General features: G+C 63.8%; 2 protein-coding genes across 4 annotated transcripts in view; one reads left to right on the forward strand and one right to left on the reverse strand.

Moving 5' to 3' along the window:
* The first annotated feature begins 2573 nt into the window (after window positions 1-2573).
* On the forward strand, window positions 2574-17758 carry TP53I11 (tumor protein p53 inducible protein 11). Its single transcript, XM_017346154.4, has 8 exons — window positions 2574-2713; window positions 13631-13709; window positions 14044-14200; window positions 14517-14575; window positions 14695-14743; window positions 15090-15186; window positions 15382-15483; window positions 15892-17758. The coding sequence occupies exons 3-8, from the start codon at window positions 14072-14074 to the stop codon at window positions 16023-16025; spliced, it is 570 nt and encodes a 189-aa protein (XP_017201643.2). The 5' UTR covers window positions 2574-2713; window positions 13631-13709; window positions 14044-14071; the 3' UTR covers window positions 16026-17758.
* Window positions 17683-22471, reverse strand: part of TSPAN18 (tetraspanin 18) — a 166182-nt gene continuing 161393 nt past the window's right edge. For all 3 annotated transcript variants that reach the window (XM_051852540.3, XM_089309157.1, XM_017346150.4), the window contains 2 exons: window positions 21857-21940; window positions 17683-20182 (listed from right to left, as the gene is read on the reverse strand). In XM_051852540.3, the coding sequence (XP_051708500.1) occupies window positions 20135-20182; window positions 21857-21940 (132 nt within the window). In that variant the 3' untranslated portion in view covers window positions 17683-20134. The remainder of the gene's footprint in view (window positions 20183-21856; window positions 21941-22471) is intronic.

Raw genomic sequence — 22471 nt, forward strand, 5'->3', positions numbered from 1 at the left:
AGGGCCCCCAGCTCCTCCTCTCGCCCTGCAGGTCCTGGTCTTTGTCCTGCATGGCAAATCACATGGACAGCTCCTTGGCACCACACACCGAGCACCTACTCTCGCCTCCTAGCAAGCGGAGCTGTTTCCTGCCCCACGAAAAGATAAGCTGAAGAGGACAACAACAGAATGGCAGTCTCTGGAATGCTCCCGAACCAGATGCACAGGACTTCAGAAAGGGCCCACGTTGTGGCGCAGAGAACCAAGCTGCCACCCGTGGCGCCAGCATCCCATACTGGGGCACCAGTTCCAGTCCTGGCTGCTCTGCTTCTGATACAGCTCCTTGCTAATGCGCCTGGGAAAGCAGGCTTGGGCCCCTGCCATCCACGTGGGAGACCCGGCCTGACCCAGTCCCGGCCGTTGCCGCCATCTGGGGCAGTGAACCTATAGATGGAAGCTCTCTCTCTCTTCCAAATAAATAAATACATTCTTAACGTGTGCACGGAGAAAGAGACTAAGAGCCTCTGGATGGTGTTTTGGGGAGGGTGGGTGCGGCGTGGTGATGGGAGGTCTCTTCCTTCTCCTCCAGCCCCCCCCACCCCCAGCACTGTTGCTCCCACATGCAAGAGGCAGCCTTAGCGGTAGTGAGCATCCCCTCCCCCTACAGCAGCCTGCAGCAGAAGCCTGGGAGGAGCTGACACGGGGCGGGGCTCACACCTTAGGTGGTGGTGTTTGCTGATGAGGACCTTTGAGCTCTGGGTGTCAGGATTCTGCCTTCTCTTATCGAGAGCTGTTTCCGCTGCTGCACCTGACTCTTTGGAAACACAGGCAGCTCCCAGGGGTCTGGGGGCCCTCCAGGGATGGGACCCAGTCCCCGGCACGCAGTGTCTGGCCTAGGGGAGAAGAAGGGCGCAGCTGAGACTCTCTCTTCCGCAGAGGAAGATGGCACAGCCTTGGCGCCGTGTGTGCTCCTGGCCTGCCTGCTGGTGGGCTTAAGGCGACTGGGACATCCAGAGCTCAAAGGGTATCCCCAGTGAACACGCACATATGGTGGAATCGCTCCCCTGTTGCCCCTCATCAGCCCTTCCTGGTGTCTGCTTGTATGCTGCCGGTGACAGGGTGCTCACTCCCCTTGAAAGGCTGGGGTCCCTCCCTTGAGCAGCCCAGAGCCCAGCCCACAGGAGAGGCAGAAGAGGAAGCGAGGACTGAATGGTGCACCTGCACGTGGGTGTCTGACCCATCTCCCTCCCCCTTTTGTAATCACCAGGATTCAGGCATGGGAGCTGTATCCCGCTATTTCCAAAGACCCCCACCTCATATGAGAGTTGGATTAAGTTCCACCCTGGAACAGCAGCCGATCAGATCAGTTTGACCACGTGGCACCTTGGGGGCCTTTCAAACCCTACCCAAGCCATAGCAACACCCCAAAGCGATGCTGGCCCGGCGTCATTCTTCCAGTGCTTGCTTGTTCAGTCATTCACTACTGGCTATCCCAGGCCAAGTGCTCGGAGGCACCGTGGATTTAATCACCTTGGTAATCAGGACCGCTGACAGGTGCCCGGCGCTGCCCGCGAACCAGACACCGTTCGCTTCACTTCGCACAGTTTTCTCAGCCGATCCCAGCTCTGGAAAGGGCAGCGAGAGTCTGTGTGCCATGCCAGCTCCGAGCGCCTGGCAACCAGTCGGCGCTCAATAAGCACCAGGTGCCGCTAGTTCACGCCAACCCTCCACGACAACCGTAGGGGCTCCTCGCTGCGGGTCACTCCCACTTTGTAGATGAGGACGGCGCAGAACAGAGCGGGAGGAACTTAGCTACTCAGGGCCACGAGTCCCTCCAAGGCACAGCGCCATCTGAAGCCACGCAGTTCAGTCCCAGAGCCTGCTGGGTTCACTCGGGAGGAACCAGCGCAGAAAGACCCAGTTAAGCTCAGTCTCCCCCAGCCTCCCCACCCTGCCCACAGCCCCGCCGCCCTCGCCGGCATCAGGATGAACGGGGGAGGGGTGTCTTATTATTTGACCCAGTCACACCAATGGGGGGGAGGCGGGCGGGCCCAGGCTGCGCCTGCGGAAATCGAACAGTAACTGACAACCACCATCTACACAATGGGCCTCCAACGTCGCGGGGAGAATTAAACGCGCTTTTTCCTGGAAACGCTTCCAGCGCCCGGAGCCCGGCGCCACGCGGGCGCTCCGCACCCGGCGATCGCGGACTTGCACCTTGGGCATCGCCACCGGCTCGCGAAGCAACCCCTCCATGGCACACCCTGGGCTAGGCCCCGGGAAACCCCCTAAGGAGAGCGAGGGCAGCGAGCCGTGCCCGCGCGTGGGGGCGGGGCGGTCCCAGGAAAGGGGCGCCGTCCTCGCAACTTGCCGGCCGCCGAGTCGCCCAGCGCGCCGCCGGCTTCCCGCACTCGGGTTTCGGTGCCTGCGCCGGCTCCAGCCGGGGCGGGACAGCGCCCCCCGCAGGCCGCCGGCGGGAAAGCCTCGGCTGGAGCGCCCGGGCGCCCGCCCCGGCGGCCACCCTCGGGGGCGAGGCAGCCCGGCGCGTGGGAGGGGACGGCGCGCCATTGGCTCGCGCGCGGAACCGAGAGGAGGGACCAGCGCGGGCCGCCAGACTCGGGTAAAGGCCGGCGGCGCGGGGCGCGCAGTCCAGCCGGCCCTGCCCTGCCCTGCCCTGCCCGGCGCGGGCGGCGCGATGTGAGGCCCGCAGCTCCGCGCAGCACGCGCTAAGCACGTAAGTTGGGGGCCCCGCCGCCGGCCTCGCACCTCCCCGCCGGCAGCCGCCGCCTGCGCAGCCTGCCCGGCTCCCGCGGCCCGGGGACTGCTGGGGGGCGGCGGGGTCCCAGTGTGCGCCAGCCGGGCGCCCCGGGACAGGCCGGCATCCGCGGGGTCGGGCTCTCCGCGGCTCGGGCCGCAGCGCCTCCTGCTCCCTTCCTCGGTGTCCCCTGCGGCCCCGCCCTCTGACTCGGTTTCCCTTTCTCCCCCGGCCTTCTGCCTGCGCCGGCCCCTTCCTCTGGGGCTATTGGTTTCCCTCCCGGCCTCCCCCTCTGCCTCGGAGCAAGAGAGCCACGGAGCGAAAAGCAGCCTCTCCGTCCGCGGGGTCTGGCTCTGCCCCCCGCGCTCGGCGCCGTCCCCTCCCCCTCCCGCCTTTGTTCCCGGCCGTAGGAGTGCGCCGCACAAACTTGCGAGTTCTCCCCTCCGCGCCCCCGCAGGGCCGCGGACCGAGGTGGCGGCGGCATTCCCCGCTGCCCACAGGTCCGGCCCGGGGGCTGGGGGTAGGCGGGGATTGGGCCGTAGGAGCCGGGGGCGGCGTGGGGGAGAGGGACCGACCGGAGAGGGAGAGCAAGGCTGGGGCAGACCCCGGTGCCCGGGCTGGAGAGGAGCCGGGAGAAACCCTGGCGGCGGCTGAGCCCCAGCGGGGCGGGGGGTGGTGGCGCGGGGCAGCGCAGGTGCAGGGGGCGCCCCCGGTCTCCCCGGTGGCGCGATCGGCCCGGAGCGGGCCGTGCGGGGTCGCTGGCCCTGCGCGCGGGGGCTGGGGTCCCCTTGCCCGAGGCTCTGTATGGAGAGGGCAGTCCCTCGCCTCCCCCCAGCCCCGGTCCCCCGCCGCCCCCTCGCGGCCCGGGGCGGCGCGTTTCTGCGCGGGAGCCATGGGGGCGGGGCGAAGGCCGTGAACCCCGCGGCTCCCTCGTCGGAAGCCCGGCGCAGATGGCTAAGGCCGCCCCACCACCCGCACTTCCTGTTGGGTTTCTTTCCGACAAACTTTTCTCCACGGGACCAGCTGGCGGGGAGAAGTCCTCGGGGTTGCAGGGACGCCTCCCGGAACCGGGCAGCCCCAGGGATGGGGCCGGGCCCCCGCAGCCCGCGAGATCCCAGAGACCAGGGGGTCGCTTTGTTGAGGAGCCAGGAGGGGGCACTGTCCAGCCCTTAGCCGCCGCCGCCCGCAGCCTGTCTTTTTGAATTGTTGGGGAATAAGACAGTGCATGGTCCCCGGGGCCTGTGTTGTCCCATCTGTAAAATGGGCCATCTGGTTCCCTGAGGTCCCCCGCGGCCTCGGCATCCAGCTGCCCGCATGCTGTGGGCTTCACCCGTGCTTCCCAGTCTGGAGTGGAGCCCCAGTCTGGCTGTCAGCATCCGAGGGGTTCCCAGTACGGAACTGATCTCTGCAGAGCCCTGCCCTGCCCCGGCCCCCACTTCCCCCTTCCCCTGCTCGCCCCCAGCTGCTTTCCACCAAGGTCGGACCTTGGCCCCACCCCGCGGGAGGAGGCCGGGAGCTCAGAGCAGGTGGGAGTCACTGTACCATGGACCCACACCTACCTGGGCTGTCCTCAGTGTATTGTATCCAGTGTTTTTGCCGGCTGCCCCAGAATGTATGGAGCCAAGTGTCGGGCACTTGTTTCTGGGGCTGGCAGCTAAGGGGAGGGGCAAGTCCCAAGCTCATAAGCAGATTGTGTGGTGTGCTGTGGGGAGGGGGGAGGGGGAGCAAGCAGGTGCCAGACGTGGGGCAATCATGGAGGCTGCACTGAGGAGGTGACTTTGAGCTGAAGCCTGGGAGGAGGAGTGGAGCGAGCTGTGGGAAGCAAAGTCTTGCAGGGAGCAGCCCCAGCCCAGGCCCTGAGGCTGGAACATGGAGCTGGGAAGCAGTGACGGTGTGGGGAAGAGGGAGAAGGCGCTTCAGACCCTGGTGGAAAAGTGAATTAAAAAAATTATCTTGGTGCAAAAAAAATATGAAATCTATGCAGAGGCAGGGCTGTTAAAGTTCCAGGGAAAGTCAGTCATGTGAAAAACTATGCATGGTTTCATGCCTATACAAATAAACTTTTTTAAAGATTTATTTATTTATTTGAAAGGCAGAGTTACAGAGAGAGGTAGAGAGAGAGACAGGTCTTCCATCTGCTGGTTCACTCCCCAGATGGCCACAACAGCTGGAGCTGCGCTGATCCGAAGCCAGGAGCGAGGAGCTTCCTCCGGGTCTCCCACGTGGGTGCAGGGGCCCAAGGACTTGCGCCATCTTCTACTGCTTTCCCAGGCCACAGCAGAGAGCTGGATTGGAAGTGGAGCAGCTGGGTCTTGACCTGGCGCCCATATGGGATGCCAGCACTGCAGGCAGCAGCTTTACCCGCTACGCCACAGCACCATAGGCCCCACAAATAAACTTTTAATAGGAGGCCAGGCTGGCTGAGAAGGGATGAAACTCCCCCACCCACCCACCCAGATGAGGGCAGAGACACTCAGAGAGGGGATGTAACTGCTCTGGGGACACACAGCCCAGGAGTGGCAGCTGCAGCTGGGTGCCTGATGGGCTGACTCCCACACAACTCCGGGCTGCCTACCTCGTGCCCTGCGTCTCTCTACTGGCCAGGTGCTGGCGACCTGGAGGGGAGCCACCCAGGCTGAGTACCCCGGCGGGGGGGTACTCCAGGCCACCCCCGAACTGTGCCAGCCTGCTCCCCGGCTGCTTGGCCTCCGGCTGTCAGGTTTTCCTCCTGGCCCGGGGTGGTGCTGGCTCTCTCTCATCCCTCTTCCTGCCTTTGGCCAAGGGGAAGGAGTCCGGCTGGGGCTGGTTGGGTCAGGGGAGAAACAGAGGTTGAGAAGCATCTCCCAGTCTAAAAATACCCGTAGCAGGCACATTCATTACTGAGTGTTGACCCCCAGACACATCCTGTTCTGTGTGTTTGATGTGTGCTTTCTCATCGGTGAGAGGTAGTTCTCATTCCACCCATTTCACAGCTGAGAAGACTGAGGCCCAGGGAGGAGTCACTGGGCCAAGGCCATGGAACCCACGGGCAGTGGTGAGGATGTATGCAGAGGTCTTTTGAGTGGGGACCACAAAGCCTTGTCCCCAGTCATTGGGACTTGTTGATGCCCTGTGTGTGTGGCTCGTCCCTGGGCTGGGAGCTTGCGCCCGCCTCCCCCAGCCCCTGCACCTCACCACCTGCTTCTGAGAAACTAGGCTTCGCATGCTGGCGCTCCCAGGAACCTGGCTGCCTTCCCCTCCCACCCTCCTCCCCGCTGAGCGGCCCCAGGGCTGGGGCAGGGCCAGGCCAGGCATTCACTGCGTTCTCACAGGGAGCTCTGGCCCCTTGGGAGCTCGGAGCCAGGCTGCCGTGGAGGGCCTTGCCATGGTCACTGGGCCGGTGGGCGGAGGCTGGCCCCCGGCGTCGCAAGGGACAGGCTTCCTCCGTGTGCTCTGCCCTCTGTGTGTCCATCGGGACAGCCTGGACCCTCTGGGTGACCCCTGAGTGAGGGCGGGTGGACCGGCATCCCCGGGGAGGTCCCCTCCTTGCCGCTGCCCTGCCCTCTCTCTCTCTCCAACACTGCATGGAATGTTTATTTTGTCCCCAAGCTGTGAGCTGTTTGTGACACAACTCTGCCTTTCTGGGAACTGGGCACGCTCAGAAGAGAGGCCGCAGGGCTGTGCCACCCGGCTGCGGGTGGGACCTTGGGAAGCGCAGGGTTCCAAAGCCCGAATGTGGGCGTCAGAGCCCACAGGGGCCCCAGGGCCCTGGCACGGGGTTTTGTAGACCAGGAAGCCGAGTCTGCCCGTGACCTCGGCTGCCCCACCTGAGCCCAGTGACTCAGGGCCCGCCCTCCGCTGCCAGCTGCCGGGATTCCTGTTCCTGGAGTTTCTTGGAAACCCGGCGCCTCGTCCTCTCTTGACTTCGTAGCTGTCGCCGCCCGGGGTTGCTGTGGCCACCGCCGATTCGCACTTGCTCCCTCCCGTCCCCGCCAGCTCCGCTCTGTGTCATCTGATGCACACCTTTGGGGCGGCTTTGGTGACAAGGGATGAGCAGTGAGGCTGAGATGATGACAGACAGCTGATGCGGCGCCGCCCGCCCTTAGGCTTCTCTGCCCAAGGCAAGCCGTCCTGCTCTCCAGGGGCCAGGCGGCAGCTTGCCCCAGGGGCTGATGGGCCGGAGCCCTCTGCTGCCACCCCCCAGCCTGCAGGAGCCTCCCCCCTGCCACTTCTCTCTCCCCACCAGGGCCCCCTCCACCCTCTTCCAGACCCCATTTCCAGCTATTTTGCACCAGGGAGATAACAGAACAATGCCACTCTGGCTGCCCTGCCCAGCTCCTGCCCGAGTCACGGGGTCTTAATCCAGGGCGGCTGGACCCCAGGGAGGAGTTCAGAGGCCGGGGGTCCCCCAAGGACTTCTGAGGGGGAGATGCAGGCGGCAAGGGGTGCAAAGCTTGGGTTCTTGGGGGGTGTCGGGTGCAGCAAACCCTCGCCTCTTCCAGCACCACACGTGCACACGTGCATGCACACAAGCAAACACACGCTTGTACACACGCGCATGCGCACGTGCACACACCCAGCTTCTCGCGGGCGCTCTAGTTAAAGCAGAGTTGGCTTGGTTAGGATTCCAGCTCTGCCACTCCCATCAAGAGCACTGGCGTGAACTCGCTGGGGCCCTACTTTCCTTACCTGGGAAATGGGCCTTTCTCACCGGGGCACAGTGGGAGTCTGGAAGCACCTGCAGCCCCCCCGGGGCAGGTGTCCCTGCTGGATGGGGAGGGCAGATGTGGCTCCTCTGATTCAGGGTCCCTTGGCTGTGGTGCTCCTACGGGGCGGGGGGGGGAGTGACTCACCGTGACTCACCAGGAGGCCCCTCCTCCCCTGGCCGGTCAGGTTTGCTACGCCAGCCCTCCTGGGCATATTCTCCTGTGGTTTCTATGGAAACCGGACTTCCTGGGAAGGCGCCCAGGGTGGTGGCAGGAGTCCTCTCGGACCCACAGGGGAATCCTATACCCTGCCCACCGCCTCTGCTGCCCCAGGGCCGTGCGTGGGCCACCGGCCTCTTCAGTGTCCGTTGCTGTCCTTGGTTGGCGCCCATAGCTGGTGCCAGCTCCCCTGGCTGCGTTTTCTCCACAAACCTCCTAGCTGAGTGGGAGACGTCATTGGGGTTCACAGATGCGGGCCTGAGACTGAGAGGCCAATAACTTTGCTGAGGTCACGGAGCCATCAGGGACTGAGCATACGACCCCCTCCCACCATGTCCCCCCGCCCAAGCTCCTCTTTCCCTGGCCTGGCTCAGCCCCTGGGGGTGTGGCTCGGCTGTCTCAGCTGCTAGTGGGAGTTCTTTGGGATGCTCTTTCCTGCTTGCAAATGCACAGAGCCTCAGCCCCTCCCCGCTCACCAGCTCAATCAGAAATACTTGTTTTGCTCCTTATGCACCAGGAACTGTCCCAGGCACAGCAAAACCCCTAGAAAAGACCCTAGAAATGGGCACCTTGCAGACCCCTCAGTGTCCAGTGGCCTTGGCTCCCCCCACCCCCCGCCCCACGGTTCTCCAGCCCACGTGTCTGCATGGCTGGGTCCTATGCCAGCACCCTGCTGTCTGGGTCTTAGGCACCCCGGAAGTCAAGCACCCTTGTCTGATGCCCGGTGCTGTCGCAGGCCTGGAGGCCACAGGACCAGTAGGGAGTGGTCAGATTTGAACCCAGCTCTGTCTCATTGCAAAGTCCTTGTCTTGTTCTGTGCCACCAGCTTTTGTGGGGCCTGGGACAGATCTGCCTGCCCTGCACCTTGGCTGCCTGCCTGGCCAGTGTGTGGATGGGGCAGAGTCTCTGTCGGACCCGCCACGGCTAAGCTGGGGGATTCAGGGAGGCCTCTCCCCTGTACCCCACAGCTGCTCATTGCCCTGTATTGACAGCAGGAAACACTTGGGTGGACAGAATCCCCACCCACCCTTGGGCCATTCAGTCTGGGGGAACTGAACTGACACAAAGTGACCTAGACCAAGGGCGGAAGTGGCCAGTGGCCGCCCACACAGACCTGGAGAGTCCGGGGTGGGGGATGGGGTCGGGGGGTGGAAGGCACTGCAGCTGAGGCAGGGGCTCCGTGCTGGGCTGCTCGAGTGGATGTGCCCGCGTGGGTGAGAATCACTGGCCGGGGGCAGAGGGCAGAGGCCACGCGGGCCCTTGTCCTTGCCTGACAGGTGAGCACAGAGGTGGAATGGCGGCCCTGCTTGCCATGCCCAGCCTGGGGCAGGCAATCAGGCACCCCGGGGGCTGTCAGGAGGAGGAAGCTGAGCCAGACAGGAAACCCAAGGCCTGCCTGCGCTGGCTTTTTCCATGGTGTGCGGCTTCATGGCTGAGTGCAGAAAGGGAAGTGGGAACAGCACCTGGCCCCAGGTGCACACCTGCCCTGCGCTCCTCTCCCGCCACCGGCCATGCTGCACAATGGCCAGGCAGTGTCCTTGTTATCGTCTTCTTTTTAAAAGATTTATATCGGGGGCCGGCGCTGTGGCGTAGCAAGTAAAGCCACCGCCTGCCATGCCTGCATCCCATTTGGGTGCCGGTTCGAGTCCAGGCTGTTCCACTTCTGATCCAGCTCTCTGCTATGGCCTGGGAAAGCAGTAGAAGATGGCCCAAGTCCTCGGGCCCCGGCACCCATGTGGGAGACCCGGAAGAAGCTCCTGGCTCCTGGCTTCAGATCACCCCAGCTCCGGCCGTTGGGGCCACCTGGGGAGTGAACCAACGGACGGGAGACCTCCCCCCCCCCCGCCTCTGTGTAACACTGCCTTTGAAATAATTCTATGAATCTTTTTAAAAGAATTTATTTATTTGAAAGGCAGAGACAGAGAGCTTCCGTCTACTGGTTCACTCCCCAAATGGCTGCAACAGCCAGGGCTGGGCCAGGCCAAAGTAAGAAGCCAGGAACTTGGGGCCAGCTGTGTTGTCATGAGTTAAGCTGCCGTCTGCAGCGCCGCCATCCCACGTGGACATTGTTTCGAGTCCTGGATGCTCCTCTTCCCGTTCAGCTCCCTGCTAATGTGCCTGGGAAGCAGTGGAGGATGACCCAAGGGCTTGGGCCCCTGCCACTCAGTGTGGGAGACCCGGATGCAGCTCCTGGCTCCTGGCTGCGTTTATTGGCCCAGTTGCGGATATATGGGAAGTGAACCAGCAGATCGAAGATATTTATCTCTGTCTCTGTCTCTCTCTCTCTCTCCCTGTAACTCTGCCTTTTGAATAAATAAATAAACCTTAAAAAAAATAAAAGAGCCAGGAACTCCATCTGGGTCTCCCACGTGGGTAGCAGGGACCCAAGGACTGGGCCATCATCCACTGCCCCCCAGGCACATTAGCAGGGAGCTGGGTCAGAGGCAGAGCAGCCAGGTCTCGGACCAGCCCTGTGATATGGGATACCAGCCTTGCAGGCGGCAGCTTGCCCCACTGTACCATGGTGCCTACCCCAGGTGGGCATTCTTGGTGCCTCCATTTGCCGGGGTGGGGTGCAAGGACGGAGTGGGGGCACTGGAGTGACTCACCCTACACTGTGTAGCTCACAAGAGGGCAGAGCCAAGATTTGCACCCAGGTCTACCTGCCCCAAAGCCAGTGTGGAGGATGGGGCCTGAGAATATGGGTGTTGGGGGGCTCAGTCCTGTGGGTGAGGTGGGGACAGAGCCCAGCGCTCTGAGCCATGCACTGGGCTGGGAGGTGGGTGTTGGTGGGCCCCCTTCCCTGGAGATAAAGGTCAAGACCCTGTCCTTGCTGGGTGGGTTGGGGGGAGCTTGTGGATGGCTGTGGGTAGACTGAGTGGTCTCCCCAGCCCAGACACCTGATGGCAATGCCTGTGGCTACAGCATGGCCTGCCCCCTAGTGGTGGCAGCTGGACACTGCAGGCCCCACTGTGTACCCGCCCTGGAAGGTGGCACTTCCAGGCCCGTGGTGCAGGGGGCAGCGCTGCATGTGTGTTGTTGCGGAGGGGGTCTTCTGGCAGAGCTCAGCAGTGGCTGTAGTGCATGGAAGCTTCTAGACTGCGGGGTGGCCAGGACACAGCCCAGGCCTGATGGGCTGTGCCGACTGCCAGCCTGTGCCCTGGTGCTGAGGTCTGGGGACGCTGTGGGGAAGAAGACGGGGAAGGCCAGTCCGGCAGCTCTGCTGACCCTGCCCTGCCCGCCCCAGAGCCTCTGTCACCTGGGGGGACGTGGGGTGGGTGGCGGAGTCTGAGTCTGGCCGTTTTCCGTCTGCATCAAGCACCTGGCGCCGGCCAGCCACCGGCTCACCGTCTTCATGAACATTTTCTGTTGCACACTTGCAACACCCCTGGGGGCTAGGAGCCCATTTTCCCCAACTGCAGATGGGGAGACTGAGGCACGCAGCTGAGAAGTGGTCGATCCGGGATTCGAACCCAGGCTGCGGCGTCGGCGCTTGGGCTTCAGCTCTTTCTGGCTGTCACTTTGTTTCTCCAGCTCTAGGGGAAAACGCAAGGGTGGCTGTTCCCATTTCACAGATGGGAATGCTGGCGCTCGGCGAGAAGCGGCTTGCTCGGATCTGGGGCCAGCAGACCAGCGCCCCGCCACGCCCCATAGACCAGCGCCCCGCCCAGCCTGCTGTGGGCCACCACCCCCATCCCTGCCTCAGAGCAGACCACAGCACTGTGTGGGCCCTGTGCTTTGACCCAGCCTCTCCTTCGGCCCTAAGAGCCCTGTGTGCGCGCGCGCGTGCACGTGTGTGTGACAGCTCCACTTCACAGATGGGAAAACTGAGACAGCTCAGGGCAGAGAGGTGACACCGCCATTGATGGACAGGGAGAGCTGGGCCAGGCAGAGCCTCAGGCCTGCTGGGAAGGGTCAGGAAGTGGGGAGAGCTAGTGAGGGGTGGGGCAAAGGCTGACCACAGGTAGGAGCGCAGCACGCATGCGTGCTGCTGGGGACGACAGGTGCCACCTAGTCCTGGGGGGCAGCTGTGCGTCCCATGCAGGTGTACTGCATGGAGAGGGAGTACTGCAGGGAGAGGGAGCAAAAGCGAAGCGCCGAGGCAGGCGTTGTGGGGCGGAGGGCTAAGCGGCCGCTCGGGACCCCTGTATCTCGGGACCCCTGTATCAGCTGTGGGAATGTGTGGGGTCCAGTCCCGCCTCTGCTTCCTACCCAGCTCCCCTGCCAACGCACACCCTAAGAGGCAGCAGTGATGGGCCAGGTGCTGGGCCCCTGCACCCGTGTGCAAGACCTGGAGGAAGCTCCTGGCTCCTGGCTTCAGCCTGACCCAACCCTGTGGCCACCGAGGGAGGGAACCCGCAGATGGAAGATCTCGATCTCTCTCACACACACATGTTCTGCCTGTAAAGTATAAATACATAAGTAACTTCCTAAATGGTAAAATGATTTTAGTGAAGGGAGTTTTGAAATCCACGCGGATGAAAGGCCTTCAAGAAGTTCATGGGAAATGTGTACTATGAAATCAAAAAGCAAGCCTCTGTGTGAATTTCAAGCTTATTTTTTTTTTACCAAAATATACTTATTTTTTAAAGTCATTCTGCACAAGTGCTTTGAAGTTCCCTCCTACCCGTCGGCAGTCTCGCTCTGGGCCATTTACCTTAGAGACTTGAAAACCAGTGGCCCTGCAGGACCACACTGCGTGTGTGTGTGTGTGTGTGTATGTGCACGCGTGTGTGTGTACACGTGGTGGCTCCACTCATCAGCAGAAGCCACGCAGTGTGCACCAGCGACTGTGTGGGCACACGGGCTGGTGGGCGCTCCTCGGCACTCGGCTCCGCCCCACAAAGGAACCGACTCCGGAGCCGCGCCAGGCGTTGCATGAGGCTTCGCGGTGCTGCTGGTTGCTGGGGCGAGGGGTGGTTTGGAAGCTGATGGCCTGGCCCAGGTCCTGATGCTCTAGGAATCTATACGTGTGTTACACTGTACAGCCAAATTGTACAGCCAAACAAGGTGCATTTTCCGGCATGTCTTACACAAGTGGGAGGGGGGGCTGCTGGAGGATGGACGGGGCCAGGGGACACCAGATGCGCCCTGGGCCGAAGGATGGGCGACTCTGCGCGTCGCTCCCTGCAGTGGCCTGCTGGCCCTCAGTGGGCAGCAGGAGGGAAGCCGGGCTAATTATAGCCTCTCTGGTTTCACCAGAGGGTGGCCCCGAGTGACAGAGGTGTTGCCGCAGCACCTTGCTCTCCAGGAGCAGGAAACCGGGTCCCCATGACTGGGACCTGGGGGCCCTGTGTGCCAGGCTGGGAATGGCCGTCATGGCCACCAGCTGCCTCCCCACAGCCACCCCATTTGACAGATGAGAAACTAGAGGCCATCTGGCCTGGGGATTGGGGGGGCGGGACGCGGGAGCGTCACACTCACTGAAAACCTCGACTTGCCATGAAGGTCCATGATTTCCAAACGTGAGCAGGTGCATGCCCCCACCCCCAGTTTCTCCTTCCTGTTATATTTTTCTGTGCTGGTGTTTGGTGCTTTGTTTATTATTTTTTGTAAGACGCTGGCAGGGGGCTGGCACTGTAGCAGGTAAAGGTGGCACCTGCAGTGCCAGCATCCCATATGGGCGCCAGTTGTAGTCCTGGCTGCTCCACTTCTGATCCAGCTCTCTGCTGTGGCCTGGGAAAACAGTGGAGGATGGCCCAGTCCTTGGGCCCCTGCACTCACATGGGAGATGGAAGATGTCTCTCTGCCTGTCTGTAACTCTGCCTTTCAAATAAACAAATCTTAAAAAAAAAAAGACACTGGCAGGTGCAAAAACAGGGGCAGAGGGTGCAGGCACTCGGGCTTTCTGCCCAGGTCAGCCCTGATGAGCTGAGGGGGAGTGTGGCAGGAGCATGGGGCTGGTGGGCAGACCGCGTGGGGTGTGGTCTCATCTGTAGAATGGGCATAAATCCCCATCTCTCCCCGTTGGCGCTCCTGTCTCCTCGCACAGCCTGAGTGCCCACTGAAGAAGAGGACCCTCCTCTGCTCACCTGGCGCCCAGCACAGCCCCCGCCCCGTGCACACAGCAGGTGCTCAAGGCCGCTCCCCAGCTTCACTGGGTGGGGGTGGCTGGGGAGGTGCGGGGCGCAGGTGGGGAGATGGAAGGGAGGGAGACCCCCGATGCCTTTGCGCCCCATCTTCCCTCCCCCGGGGCGCTCTGGAGGTGGGCTCTGGCCAGTCCCCAGCGCCCCCTCCGGGGCCCACAGGAAGGCCCCACGCAGCCTGGTCCCCTGGCCAGTGCCACGGCTGCCCCAACCCATCTTCCATGCGGGGAAGCTGTGGCCCGCAGGTGCGGGTGGGCCCTGGCAGGGTCTGCCTGCTCCGGAAGTGGGGGTGGGAGCAGCAGCCTCAGTCTCCCTTCAGCCCTCCGGCAGGGGGGGCTCCGGACAAGATGGCGGCCAAGCAGCCCCCGCCGCTGATGAAGAAGCACAGCCAGACGGACCTGGTGAGCCGCCTGAAGACGCGCAAGGTCCTGGGCGTGGGCGGGGAGGACGACGACGGGGAGGTGCATCGCTCCAAGGTAGGCGCGGCGCCTTTCTGGAACCTTCCAGGGGCAGTCTGGGGGGAAGAGCCGCTAGAGCTGATGGCGCCTGGGGCGGGGTGGGAGGGAGCGGCTTCTCTCTAGGGGTTCCCTAGGGGACAGGGACGTGTGTGCCCGCCCATGTCACGGAGGAGAAACTGAGGCCCCAACCTGGCAGGTGCCCGGGCTTCCGGGCCTCACCGCCTTACCCGCGGCTTCTCCTACCTCCGAGGGGAGGTAGGCGCCGAGGGGAGGCAGGGGCGGGTGGGCTGGGGGAGCCGGGGGCGGGCCTGCCTTCACCACCCTGTACCCACAGATCAGCCAGGTCCTAGGCAATGAAATCAAGTTTGCGGTTCGCGAGCCTTTGGGGCTCAGGTGAGCTTTGCCCTGCGGTGCTGGGGGAGGGGCAGGGTTGTCTGGAGTGAGACCCCAAAGACCCCCTGGCTGGAGAGGGAGGGTCCCCGGGGTGACCTGGCTTCCCACGTGCCCCGCAGGGTCTGGCAGTTTCTCTCCGCCGTGCTCTTCTCCGGCATCGCCGTCATGGTGAGCGGCCCCCACCCTCGTGCCCCCTTGGGTCTTGGCTCTGGGCGCGCCCACCCATCCCCGAGCCCTCTCGAGCCACCACTGGGGGGCCCAGCTGCGTCCCCCTCATACCCCGCGATGGCCCCATGCCGGGGCCCGGCCCCTGGGGGACACCCCGGCTTCTACCGTCTCTGGGCCCGACTCCTTGCCCTGGAAACCCCAGAGCGTCTGTCCCGGCATGGAGGGCTGGCAGGCAGTCGAAGTTTCGGCCCAAGGACCCTGCTCCTGGGGGAAGGTGGGGGCGTCCAGTGCACCCAGGACCGGCACCCGGAGCCAGAGCTCTGAGCCCGGCTCCCACTGCCTGCAGGCCCTCGCCTTCCCCGATCAGCTCTACGATGCGGTGTTTGATGGAGCCGAGGTGACCAGCAAGACCCCCATCCGCCTCTACGGGGGCGCCCTCCTCAGTGAGTGCTGCCTGGTGGACGCGGGGGACCTCTCTTGGCCTGGGGCTCCCTTGCGTTTCCCCTGGCTGGTGCTCCTCACCCGCCTGTGCTGGGCGTGTGCTGCCATCTAGCGGCCGCTGGTGGAATGCTCCCAGTGGGGGGGGACTTGGCCATGGTTGAGCCACCCTCAGGTCCCCTGTTTGTCCCCTGCTCCAGGCATCTCCTTGATCATGTGGAATGCCCTCTACACGGCCGAGAAGGTCATCATTCGCTGGACTCTGCTCACCGAAGCCTGCTACTTTGGGGTCCAGTTCCTGGGTGAGTGTTTGGGGGCTGCTGCCCCCCCCCCAGCTGTCACCGCTGGGGTTTGTGGGAGGGGCTGGAAGCCTGTTTGAGAGAGGGACTCCTGTGGCTGTGTGTACCTGTGCGCCTGCGCACCTGTGCACACACACCTGACACGGACCTGTCTTCGTCAGTCCGGAGTCTTGTCCCGTCTCATGCCTGCACACACCTGTAGCCCAGCACCTGCTGTGTACACAACACGGGCTCTGTGTGGGCCCCTGCCCTGCCCAGCACCTGCCTGTGGAGTGGGCGGGGCCAGGTCCTGCATTCCTGGCAGGCGGGGCGGGCAGCCACCCCGGGGCTCCCAGTGCTATGTCGGGGGCGGTTAGGGTGCATTCTCTCCTCTGACGTCTGTACCCTCGGCCCGGCCCTTCTCCCACACAGTGGTCACTGCCACCCTGGCTGAGACGGGCCTCACGTCCCTGGGGATCCTGCTGCTCCTGGCCAGCCGCCTCGTCTTTGTCGCCATCAGCGTGTACTACTACTACCAAGTCGGCCGAAAACCCAAGAAAGTCTAGCCAGCCTCGGAGCCGGGGCCTGCCCACGCCTGGGGCCGCCGGCTTCCCTGTGCTTTCTGGAAGGCGGGAGGGTCCCCTCCCTCTCCCCACGCTGCTGTGGGGAGCTGCGGGCCTCTGCACCCATCTCACTCCACGTGGGGACACCTCTGTGGTGGGACTCCCAGGGTCAGCGGGCAGAGTGGAGGCCAGGGAGGCCTGGATGAGAGAGAGAGAGAGAGAGAGAGAGAGAGAGAGAGAGAGAGAGGGGCTACGGGCCACGCCTTGCTCTCTCTCCAACACCCCGGCCATCCTAGAGCCCAAGCAGCTGAACCGGGCTCTCTCTCTTTCTCTCTCTGCCTGGGAACCTGCAGACCTTGGCCTTGTGCCCTGACCCCTCCACCTGGGCTCTCCCCACATGTGGGGGGCCCCTCTGCACCTGAACACACGCATGCACGGGACACGCGCACGCACAAGCCACGTGCACAACGCGCCGCTTCCCATTGGCTGGTCGGGGCTGCCCTGCAGGGAGCACGAGTGGAGTGGGCACTGACTTTTCACACAGCCGGCAGCCCCGCCTCCCGCCCGGGGCCTTGCTGCCCAGTGCCTGCCCCCAGCCCAGGTCCCTGGGAGCTCTACTTCTGGCCTGGGTTCAGCCCGCCCGCAGCCAGCGGTGACCCCGGACAGATGGACACACAGATAGCCCCAGATGGAGGCCTGTGGGAGCGACAGGGTTTGCAGTCCAAGGAGGAGAAAGGCAAAGCTGTGGCCTTGGTTTACCCCCTGACACATCCTGTCCTGGCCTCCCATCCTGGGCTCAGCCCCTCCCCCGGGTGCCGCCCCAAGGCTAAGCCCAGGACTACTGCAGGGGAAATCCGTAGAAGGCTTCCACTTGCCCTGCTCCCCTCCGGGGAAGGCGGGCGGGGGGGCTCCCTTGCAGGCATAGGCCCCTGGCCCTGCCCACCCCACAGGCTCACCCGCACATGCTGTGAGCCCCCCCAGAAATCCTCACTCCTCGCCTCCAGCACCCCAGGAACAGCAGCCCCTGGGTCCTGGGGACAGGCGTGGAGTGAGGCAGCCCCGGGCGCCAGGTGAGGGGTCCAGGGGCAGGCAGCTCTGCTTGGGGACCGGCTGGCCCACCCCTGTTCCCAAGGGCAGAGCCCACGCCCAGGCCTGCGCCTCTTGCCTCCTAGGTCTGTGCCTCTCTCCAAGGTCCTGCTGCTGAGCCCTGGCGGGCCGGGGGGCTCACTGCTGCTCCCCTAAGGCCATGTTTCTAGTGCCTGGGCCCATCGTTCGTTCTCCTTGGGGACATGGCAGGCAGGTGGCCAGGGAAGCAGAAGGCCATGAAGCTGGGCGCCAGGCTCCGTGGTGGGCGTCTGTGGGCCGAGACCACCGAGCTGCTGTCCTCCCCTGTGCAGTGGACGGGCTGGCCAGGCCCGCACCCAGCAGTGCTCTTGGCCTTGGGGCTTAGGGAAGCATTGTATGAGGTTTAGCAGGGGACCCGGAAGGCAAGGGGCTATGGTGAGGGGGAGGGGTAAGGGGACCCTCCAGTGCAGGGGGGAGGCCCGGTGCGGCCCGCCCTGCCAGACTGGGGATGACCTGTGCCCTCCCTCCCTCGCCTCTGCCTTCCGGCTTCTGCCCCCGCCCCCGGCCAGCCCCGCCCCCTGGAATCAAGACCACCTTTCTTCACGGTCACTATTTATTCTTCGTTCCTTTTTCTTTTGTAAGAAACAGTCACAAAAACCAGTGCAAAACCATCCGAGTGGGCGTCCTGTTTTATATTACAAAAGCTCTGGGTGATCCTAGAAAAGGCGGCGTTCTCGCGGGAGGGGGCCGCGGAAGGTCAGCTCTGCTGCTCCCTCGAGGCGCGACCGCAGGCTGGGGGATCCTCCGGGGCCCCTTGGGCCTGGACGGGGAGGGACAGAGGTGCCTGGGGGACGCCCGGGCCGCAAGGCTGGGAGTGGGGCAGGGCTTGGTCTGCAGGACATGGGCTTCCTGGAGAGCGCCATTCCTGGCCTTGTTGGCTGGGTCGCGGGAAGTCGTGGGCGTGGGCTGTTGGATCCTGGAGTGCAAAGCAGAGGGGAGGCCTGGCCTGCTGTCCCCACCAGAACTGAGCGGCGGCATCCTGGTGCCCACGGGTCCTGGGCCCTAGGGGAAGCCCCAGTCTAGTGTAGGCGGGGCTTTCTTCACCATGCCCCCACCCTGTTCCAGGCTGGTCTCAGGCAGCCTTGCCCAGCACTAATAGCCCGGGCTCCCCTGCCTGTGTGGTGGGAACAGCAGCCTCGCCCAGCCTGGCTGTGGGTTTTCTTTTTTTTTGGTCAGCCTCCAAGCAGGCATTGCCTCTCTCAGGAGGCTGCAGCCACATGCAGGAGGGGTCCAGAGATGGGCAAAGCCCCGGGGCCTTCCCACGCTGGGCTGGGGTGCCCATCGCAGGTGCCCCTGCAGCCTCCAAGGGGCTCCGAGGTCAGCACAGCAGATGCCCCCAGGGACACTGGGAAGACAGCTCAGAGACGTGGTGAGCAGGGCCTGGACCAGTGGGCACAGCAGCAGGGGGCCTGGGGAATGGGGAGAGGGCCAAACTGAATCTCGCCAGCTGGCCCAGAGCTGCTGCCTGCAGCTCTCCCCAGGTGGCCGGTAAGCCCTGGGGGAGGCCAGGAGCTGGTACAGGGGCCAGTGGCAGTTGAGACACAAGGGGCTCTAACTAGGGCAGGCACCATGCTGTTCCTCCCATCCCCGTGCCCATGGCAGACGTCACTAGTCAAACTCGAGGTGTCCGACAGACATCACTAATCGAGATTCCATTGCCCTCTCTCACTGAGCCCAGACCAAGTCTGAGGTCCTCGGCACAGCCTTTGGCGGTCACTCCTGACCGATGGGCATGAGGCATCCGGCAGCCTAGCTGCCAACACTGGTGTAGAAGTTGAAGCCCTGGTGTCTGCGAGTGGTGCGTGGGCGTGAACGTGTGTCAGTGGGAAAATCTCTCTCTGCCTGAGCCTGGACGGGCAAGGGACAGGGAATGGTGGCACAGCCGAGGGGGCCCAGAGGCCCCAAGGGTTCTTCAGTCCAGGAAGAGACGCAGCGAGTGGGATGCCATGGCCGGAACCAGGGAAGTACAGAATGCTCTGCTGTGTAGTGAGCTAACGCTAGGTCAGAGCAGGCCAGAGGCAGAGGCTGCCTGGGGAGGTAGTAAGCTCTCCATCCCTGGAGGTATGCAAGGAGAGGGTGGCGAGGTCTTGGCAGGAACCCTGCAGAAGCCGTGCGGCCTCCGTTCTGGGTCGGGGGTGGGACTCTTCTCTCCCAGGAGCCAGGGAACAGACGTGGACAGGGACACGGGGATGTGGTGAGTGTACGTGAGTGTGTTCGTGGGGGCGGTGGGAGGGGGCAGGGGGCACAAAGTCCAGAATGTTCTTAGCCGTCGAGCTCGGCCAGCGGGGGGCGTCGGGAGGCTAAGGCCGCAGCACCCATGAGCAGCAGCAGCTCCGGCCGAGTCCCGGACACAGCGACCGCAGCCATGCGTGTGCTCTGCCGCCACCTCTCTCTGGGCCTCCAAGGGTGCGCGGCACGGTCCAACAGACCCTGCCAGCCAGGTCTTGGATGCCCATGGTTCCAAGCTGAAGCAGGGACAGCGCCACCCTCTGGCAGTCACGGGATTGCGCTTAGGTTGAGTCCTGGAATCTCCTTGACGACTCCCATTCCCCCCGCCCCGCCCCGCCCAACCCAGGGCTTCTGTGAGGTCGGCTGCTGCCTGCTCGCTGCTGAAATCCTCACTCGCTTGGCACCGGGTCCTGAAGCTGAGAGGAGAGAGGGTCCTGGCTGGGGGACGCCAGTGTCTGGCTGGGTCACAGAGGGGGCCCGGGACCGGTGCCCCTTTGGTTTCCGGAGCAGACCTGGTCCTGCATCAATGCTGGCGTCCCTGTGGAGGGCCCACGGCACCTGCCCTGGCGTCCAGGCCACAGTTTTGTCTTCATTTTGTTTTGTTAAAAAAATAGCTCTCTTCCCCCGGTCCTTCTCCTGGCCATACACCAGGCCGCTTCCTCCCCTGCGGCCCAGGACAGGGAGGGCGGGGCGGGGGGAAGGGGAGAGCGCTGGGTGCTGGGCAGCGGTGGGCAGGGCCAGTCCTCAGGCCACACCCCCTACTGGATGCCCCGGAAGAGGCACATGGCGAAGACCATGACGCACAGCTGTGGAGGAAGCAGAGGTCGGCCTGTTAGGTGGGCGCTGCAGCCAGGGGGAGGGGCCCACTACTCCCGGGCCACATTCGGGGACGGGGTCTCGGGACACAGAGCCCGGGCAGCAGTCAGCTCCCTGATCCAGCAGGCACCCGGGCCAAGCACCTCCCTTCGCTGGACCCCAGAAGGCAGCAAGAGCTTTCCCGGAATCCTTTCCCTTGACCAGGAAGTGAGGCTCAGAGAGGTCACAGGACTGCCTATGGTCACACAGCACAGGGCGGGAGCTAGGGTTTCAGCCTGGGCACTCTGAGCCCAGTGCTCGTGCTCATACTCCCCATGTTGTCCCTGTGTAGCGCACAGGACGCTGGGGAGACTGCCGTGCGGGGCGGGTCTCTAATGATGCGATGACACCTGGCACACGCTTAATTAAAGGTGGCTCATGGGCAACTCCCCAGGCTCGAGCTCCATCACTGAGCACCCATCCAGGGCCCTGGAGCGGGTGGGGGAGGGCGGCAGAGACCCTCACTCAGGAGCTCCCCTCTAGCGATCGATTGCTGTCCCCTCTGGCCAGGGGCTCCTTAGCCAGCAGCACAGGGAACGAGCCCCCAGACCACAGGCTTATGGCACAATGGTGGAGAGGCCCCATGGGGCAGGGGGTGATGAGGCTGGGCCAGGGTCCTGGTGTAGGATTCTGCCTCCCAGCAGGACTTGGTGCTAGGAGCCTGCTGATTGATGCCATTCTACGGATGAGCAGGCCGAGGCTCAGACAACCTGGGTCTGGGGAGAGGCAGAGCTGGAGCGAGCGGGACACAGAGCCCGGGCTCTTCCCGCCCAGGACAGATCCTGCGATCTCCGGGGGCCCAGGTGTGCAGTCTCCTGTTTCTTGTCTGTGGTTGCTCTGCCCGAGGGGACCCGTCCAGCTACAGAGGTGCGGGCACACAGTAGGGGCTCCATGGGTGTTTGTGGAACAGATGAATGGATAATGAATGCGTGCACCCCCATCTCTTCCACAGAACCGCACGGTTTAACCAAGCAAGGTGGCCCTGATGTTGCCAGGTGCTCCGTGGGACGTGGGTCTGAGGATCAGGCTACCTTCCTTTCTCTGCGGGCTGGGGACCTGCTGGGCCCCCAGAGAGCTCCTTGCTGGGGCTGGGCGTGGCTCGGCGATGCTGGAGCCAGCGGCCTGAGAGCCTGGAGAGGCCTCCCGGTGGCTGAAGTGCCACCTAGTGGTGTCTACGAAGCCCGCAGCAGCTCAGCTTTGGAAGTGGCTCTGGGATGCCCCCAGGAAAGGGGCTAAGGTGTCCCTTGGGAGGTGAGGAAGGCTGCCCTGCCCTCTCCCAGGCCCTGAGCATCCTACAGAGCAGGGGGCTACCTGGGGCCACAGGCTGCAGCCACCACCCTGGTGAGCCCACTGCAAGGGCACACCCTGAACTTGGAGCTGGAGGAGGGGAGGGGATGGGGAGGAGGTGGAAGTGACTCTCAGGGCCTCCCATGTGTCCTGCTTGCGGTCTAAGGGTGGCTCTCAGGCTGCAGACAGACAAAGCCCGGCTTACCACCCACAGTGCCCAGAGCCTGGGAGATGGGGAGGCTGGGGGTGCAGGCCCCCGGGGAGAGGGGGATCTGCCCCAGGCTCCATGTGTGGCTCCCTCCCCCAGGGGCGCAGCAGAAGTGGGGGCCACCACCTACCTCGATGGCCAGCACCCCGATGGCTAGGGCTCCGGCTAGGTAGACGTAGGTCTCGAAGGCATTGAGGATGACCGTGTAACAGCCCTGGGAGGGAAGGGCCACGGGTGAAGCAGCAGCCAGGGGGCCGGGGAGGCCTTGGAGGCCGACATCAGCACTAGGGGCTTGGGGTCCATGGTGAGTGGGCCCACAGCTGAGGTGGCACCAGGTCTGCCTGCCAAGCCCCTCTTAGGCCAGCACAGGGGAGGTGGGAGGCCCACAGACCCCTGCCATCGGGCAACTGAAGGCCAGAGACCCACTTAGCCACCTGCCCCTAGGGCAGGGCCAAAATCCACCAGCTTCAGACCAGTCCGCCACAGACCCATGTGATGTCATTATGACAGCGATCCGAATACTGGAAAATTCCCCACAAACATGTGGACGGCCCACTGCTCTGAAACACACACACACACACAGACACACAAACACACACAGACACACATACACAGACACAGATACACACACACAATGCAGCAGCAGATGAACCTGCCCCTTGCAAGGCCTGCATCCCACAGGGGAGTGCCTGGGTTCGAGTCCCACCTCCACTTCCGATGCAGTGGCAGTGCTAGTGCACCCCCA

This window comes from Oryctolagus cuniculus, chromosome 1, assembly GCF_051225735.1.
Source record: "Oryctolagus cuniculus isolate XC-2025 breed Fujian yellow rabbit chromosome 1, ASM5122573v1, whole genome shotgun sequence".
Classification (NCBI taxonomy): Eukaryota; Metazoa; Chordata; class Mammalia; order Lagomorpha; family Leporidae; genus Oryctolagus; species Oryctolagus cuniculus.

Bases quoted from the DNA above. Each gene is read 5' to 3' on its own strand.
- TP53I11 (XM_017346154.4), top strand. From the start codon at position 14,072: ATGGCGGCCAAGCAGCCCCCGCCGCTGATGAAGAAGCACAGCCAGACG. The intron at 14,201-14,516 runs GTAGGCGCGGCG...CTGTACCCACAG, and splicing joins GGGAGGTGCATCGCTCCAAG to ATCAGCCAGGTCCTAGGCAA. The intron at 15,484-15,891 runs GTGAGTGTTTGG...TCTCCCACACAG, and splicing joins CTTTGGGGTCCAGTTCCTGG to TGGTCACTGCCACCCTGGCT.